The 6,000-nt window shown below is 45.4% G+C and overlaps 1 protein-coding gene across 5 annotated transcripts in view; it reads left to right on the forward strand.

Moving 5' to 3' along the window:
* The window catches only part of MAP3K13 (mitogen-activated protein kinase kinase kinase 13), a 73,125-nt gene extending 67,405 nt beyond the window's left edge, over positions 1-5,720 (forward strand). For 4 of the 5 annotated variants that reach the window (XM_035334514.1, XM_035334516.1, XM_035334515.1 and 1 more), the window contains 4 exons: positions 958-1,028; positions 2,866-3,163; positions 3,835-3,932; positions 4,021-5,720. In XM_035334514.1, coding sequence (XP_035190405.1) covers positions 958-1,028; positions 2,866-3,163; positions 3,835-3,932; positions 4,021-4,057 — 504 coding nt within the window. In that variant the 3' untranslated portion in view covers positions 4,058-5,720. Of the gene's footprint in view, positions 1-957; positions 1,029-2,865; positions 3,164-3,834 lie in introns of all 5 variants that reach the window. The other variant, XM_035334519.1, reaches the window with a different exon arrangement.
* Positions 5,721-6,000: the final 280 nt, after the last annotated feature.

Raw genomic sequence — 6,000 nt, forward strand, 5'->3', positions numbered from 1 at the left:
CTGTGGTCTTGGAGACGTGCCTTTTGCTGCACCTGCAAAAAAACTGTCCTCCTTGACTGAAAGTCCTGGTTTTAGGATAGCAGATTTTCATAAAATACATGCTCAGTTAAGCACTGAGCACACTCTGTCCTGGGGCTGCCAGAGTTGAAAAGATGTTATGGCACAGCTGTACTACAGAAACAGAGTGCTTCTTTATTCCTCCTGCTTCCATCCAGGTGGTAAGAGAAGTAGGAACTGGTCTGAGAGGAGTTCCAAGAGCAAGAAAACTAAGCCTAGGTGGGAAAGTGAAGGCAAAGAGGATGAATACTAGAATCAGGAGTGTGGTTTTGAGCCCAGAATGAAAGGAGGAGAAGCTCATGTTACAAGGGGATAGAAGCAGAGGCTGAACTGGAGGTTGGCAGGCTGGATGGGATAAGAGGAGGCTGTAAAAAAACAAAGAGTGTGGGGGGGATTTGGATGGGAAGAGAAGAATAAAAGGCTGTGCTCACTGAAGCAGAAAATAGAACAAAACTCAGTTTTTCTAGTTGATGAAACCCACCAGCAAAGCATGTGTCATCCCCAGTGCTGCTCTGTGATAGGCCCATGGCTGGAGTGGGAAAGTGCCAGATCAGCTCAGTAATTTGGTTTGTGGATTTTGGGGGGTTACTTGGTTTGCTTCTGTTTGGGGAGCAAACCTGTTTGGGGGAGAACCTGGAACATGATGTTCTCAGTGCCTGAAGTGTTCCAGTCTGTTCTGAAGTCGATCACTCCAAATTTGGAAATGGCGACGTTTACGGCTGCCTGAAATAATCCGGTAACGTGAAGGCTGAGTGAGTTCTCACCGTTTTTTCTTGTCCGGTTGGTTGCAGCCTGTTGACCCAGTGACTTTGTACTGGAGGACCAAGGGGCAGCCATGTAGTTGTGTGTTTGCTGCTTCACGGGTGTGTGATATCATTCTTGTCCTTTGTTTTCTGCCAGAGTGGTGATGACTCCTCAGAAGAGGAAGAGGGCGAAGTAGACAGTGAAGTGGAGTTTCCTCGTAGACAAAGGTAAAAGGTGAATTCACTCTAGTCTCTTTTTGTTGGGACAAATCTCAGGACACTGGCACAGCAACCACACACCATTATTCAAACTGCTGGCAAAAGAGCAGAATCACATTCGGCGTGTCCCATCTGCCCTTGGTGATCCTTCATGTTAATTCACTCTTTTCAGCCTGTTCTGAGATCTTATCTCCAGCATAGCTTTCCTCTTGCAGGCTGTTCACAGCACAGCTTGGTCACACTTGTTTAGGAAGAGGTAACATGATTCGGCCTGCAAAATAAGCTGCTGTATCTGTTTCACCACAATCAGACTTCCTAGATGTTGGGACCTGCTGCGGACTCTTCCAAAAGTTGGTTTATCTGTTGCTGCAGCAAGCTGACTCCAGAGCCTCCCTAGCTGAATTCAAGTAGGGTATGAGGGCTAGGTGAGAGCACAGCAGATCAAATTTGATGATGTTGCCTGTAGAATAAGAGGCTTGAAGGGGAGTTTCTACTTATTGTAATAGTAGACCGTACAGTCTTCTGCTCTGGAAAGAGATCATGAATTGTTGCAGTAACTTTAGGAAAATCACTGCCTGATGTGCAGAATTTATCCAGCGAGCAAATAAGGGTTGTTAAGAAAGGAGCAGAGAAGATAAAATCTTGTCTGCTGTTACATTCATTCACAGCACACCTGCAGCTTGAATCCTAAATGCCACCTTCATTACCCCCAGTTCAAAGACCATGGTAGAGTTTGAGAAAATACTGAGAGGTGTGACAAGAATAGTTAGAGATGGTTTCTATAGAAGAAGAGATTAAATCCATAAGAAATCTTTGTCTAGCAGGAGGAGAAGCTATAACTGAGGTGCATTAAATTGAGAGTTATGTGGAGAAAGGAAACAAGCAATGATTCCTCACATTCATGTTAGGGACGCCTAGTGAACAGTGGGTTTAAAATGAATAAAAAGTGCTTTTTTTTGCATCCAAAACATTTTCACATGTGGAGTTCATTGTCAAGGAATGCTGTGGAAATCAAAACATAACCAAGTCCTAAATTTATGGCAGTAGGTCCATCAGTGGCTGCTGAGCATAGTCATCCAGGTTTGATCTTCAGAAGTCTGAGTGAAAACTGGGAAGATATGCTAGGAGAAACCTGGCTCTTTCTGTACACCCTGTTCTTGTATTTTCCCCTGATTATTTTTTCTTTGCTGAGGGTTGGAGATGGAGTGCTGGGCTAGATGAGTTTTCTGACTCATAAGGTTCTTGTGTGTGTGATTGTTGCTTCTTCTGTGATTTACTATCGTGGAAGACAAATTGCCTTCTCTGAACTCAGCGTGATGACCTATTGTGGGGCTCCTGGCATGTTCAGCCAACTGATAGTTTGTACTGTTGCTGTTGAATCCTGGCATGAGGTGATTTTCACATTCAAGTAATGTGCACGTACTTAAATTCTAGCCTGGCTGTAGGGACAGCTGCCAGGTGGTACAAATATTCCAGACTAAATTAGCTTGAGCCCTACAGCACAGCTTTCTTTTTTTTGGGAAAAAGAATGTTACAGAAAAATATGCTCCAGAGTAGATCAGCTAATGTGAATGTGTAGGAGATGAAAACAAAAAGAACAGATGAATTTAAAGATGCAGATCTAAAACTAAATAATTCAAAAGGTGGTAGATTTTCATAGCTCCAAAAGGTGAAAGGCAGCCTGTGCAGAGCTCTTGCTGCCAGCCTTGCAGATCAGTTGTGACTCAGCTGATGTGTACTAATGGTGGAAGGAGGCTCTGGTGCCTAACACAGCACCTGGGAAATTGCTTTTCCTCTGCAGTCAGAGGCACTGTGATAGAAGCTGAACTACTCTTCTGGTTTGCAGACCTCACCGCTGTATTAGTAGCTGCCAGTCTTACTCAACCTTCAGCTCGGAGAACTTTTCTGTGTCAGATGGAGAGGAGGGGAACACCAGCGATCATTCGAACAGCCCGGATGAGCTGGCCACCAAGCTGGAAGATGAGCTGGCTGAGAAGCTGGAGGACATGTTGTCCCAGACTCCAGAGATCCCCATTGAAATCTCCACCCAGTCTGATGGGCTTTCAGACAAAGAGTGCGCTGTGCGGAGAGTCAAGACTCAGATGTCTCTGGGCAAACTTTGTGCAGATGAACACAGCTGTGAGGTGAGTTGGAAGCTTAGCAATCCCGTCTTTGTCTACTGGGCAATAAAGTAAAAAAAGAGGAATCCAAGGGCCAGGATGTTGGATGACTGCCTAGGAAACATCGTAGCAGATGTGCTACATCAGGGGATGGTTTAGGCACCCAGTCTTTCTTGCATGTGGTCCAATGAATAGATGGTTGAAGGTGGCACACAGAAAGCTGAACGTGATTTGCTGATCAAGATGAGTGCAGAACTGGGAGGCCATCAGATTTTCAGTTGCATGAAATAGGATAAAAAGTAGGACATAAACCAGAAGTGGAAGGGATATAAATTGTCTGCCTCAAACTTATCCGTTGGCAGCCTAGCTGACAAAGCCAGACCAATTTCCTTTCTCTTACTGTCTTTCTAGTGTTCAGGTGGGGAGGGGCAGAGCCTGCTGCACCATTTGCTCGTGCCTATGTCTGCGTGTGGTGAAGGTGTTCGGACTAGATATTTTTCTGTGTCCCCTCCCTGAGGGGGAAAGGAGTGACCTTTGGTAGCGCACTTGTGAGCTGTTTGCATCTCTGTGTTGTCGATTTGTCCTTCTCTGCTGGCGGTGACCTTTGCCTGCCTCTTGTTGTGGATTGGGACGGTGTGGTCGATCTGCAGGGTAGGAATGTTGCTCAAATATTCCCCTTTCCTTTTGCTTTGCAGAACCCAGCACAGTTTGGAGAATCAGACTGTGACTCTTCCGAAGGGGAGTGTTCTGATGCCACAGTCAGGACCAATAAGCCCTGCAGCTCTGCTACTTGGTAATTCAGATCTCCCCCAAAGCTTCCTGATACTGGCATTTTGATTTCCCTGAGATTCCACTTCATTCCCCTTCATCACACTTTACAGGAAGAGAAGATGTTTCTCCTTCCCACCCCAGGAGTGATTTGCAATAACCCGAATCTCTGGAAAATGTCCAAATGAAATTAATTCTCTTTGAGCATTTCAATCAAGAATGGCAGGGATGTATTTTATTGAATAATCTAGTTACTGTAACATGGATATTTATTTTTTTGACATTTTAACACTTTTTACTGTAAAGAGTGGATTGTATTTATAGACACACAGACTTGTTGCAAAAAAAAAAAGTTCAGAAAGCAAGCACATTACAGAGAAACATCCTGGGAGTCCTGCCTGGACAGCTTTGTGTACAAACGTGGGGGGATTCTCTTGCTGCTTTCACAGGGGACCAGGCCGTGTGGCCCTGAAGATTGGAGAACAGATCAAGAAAACTAAACCACTCAGTCTTATCAAATGAGGAAGCATAAAAAGACCTTACTATAAGGTAACCTGTGAACAAAGCGAATTCAGTATAACCAGCTGGGTCATTTTTTAATCAGAAGGTGGACATGTTCCTGGAGAAAACTGGTACTGAGGTGCTAACATCCAGGGTCTTCTGAGTCAATACATCCCCAGGAATGTAATAGTGGGTTTTATTTTAAAGATTTTTAGTTTCTTTTTTAATCAACATTTTGTTGTGAGATCCTGCAAATGTATTCTAACCTCGTCCTCTCAAGAATTGGTATAAGAGCACTTCTTAACATCATCCTTGCTTCACTCTGGCAGTGTCGATCTCCAGTTGAGCAGGGAAGCCTCTTTCAGACGCAGTGTGCCATTTCCCAGTTTACTTCCTCCTCTTACCTCCTGTCTGTTTCAGTCAGTTAAAGAAATCAATCAAATCAGTGTTGGAAAAGCAAGAACTCGCAAACCGTGGAAAGCACATTCTGCAGAGCCCGAGCACTCTTCTGGGGAGGAAACTGGAGATGCCTGTACTGGACTTGGAGAAGCAGTCTCTCACCTGCAACAGCATCAATAACCAGCAGAGAGCTGTGTGTCAAGGGGGAAGACCGGGAATCGCTGGCTGAGATAGGAGCATCAGCCCTGCTCCGTCTCCTTCCTCACTGTACGTTCCTGAAAGCATTAACAGCTGCCTGCCCTTCATGTCAGGCTTGTGCAAAACAGGTTGCACAGGGAGCCTCGAGGGTGGCTGTGGCACAGCTGTGTCTCGGGCGTGCCCTGAGGCCTCTGTTTCTCCTTCAAGCTGAAACTCTACAGGTGAAAGTGAGGATAGTACTGGTATGTGACAGGCCGAGGCATTGGCAGATGAGAAAATTTGTTTTCTGATTAGAACTCATAGTGCCTTCCCTTCAAACACTACTCTTCTAAATCAACATTTAAAGAGAACAAAATGATAGAGCACGTCCTCCCCCGCCCCCCCTACCCCCTAGTTGATGCCCCCCTTGCAAGAGCTTTCGCTTCGCCCTTCGTAGCGTGCCGGCTGACACGGCTGTGCCACGTGTGTGGCTGTGCTGCTGGGAGCTGCCCTGCAGCCTGGCACACCAGCCTGAGGTGAACGGCAGGAATGGACCATGGACAGGTACTTCTGTTGCTTTGTTTGTTTACATTTTATGTTAAAATATTGGTTTGCATTTAACTGTGGTAATTTATAGCCTCATGGCAAAATGAAGGAAAATGTCTTATACAGAGAGCAGTATTGTATGAGTTAAATTATCCCATATTTTTAAATTTTCGTAGCTGGACTACACACAGATCTTAAGTTATGATGTTATTTTATTATTTATTATCATTTCTGTAGATCAGAAGGTTGGCTTCACTGCTAGCACAATTGTAATCTGTTTGTGTGACGTTACCTTCTCCCCGGACACGGCGGGAGATGGGAGCAGAGCTGGTCTCAGCGGCTGTCAGTAGTTGCTGCCTCCCGTGATTTCCACGGATGCTGTTAGGCTGGGGCCGAGAACCTGCCGGGGCTGGTCCAAGAGGGATGGGTGCAGGCAGAAAAGGTGATATTCATTACTGGGCCCTGTGATA

Source organism: Oxyura jamaicensis, chromosome 9 (assembly GCF_011077185.1).
Source record: "Oxyura jamaicensis isolate SHBP4307 breed ruddy duck chromosome 9, BPBGC_Ojam_1.0, whole genome shotgun sequence".
NCBI lineage: Eukaryota > Metazoa > Chordata > Aves > Anseriformes > Anatidae > Oxyura > Oxyura jamaicensis.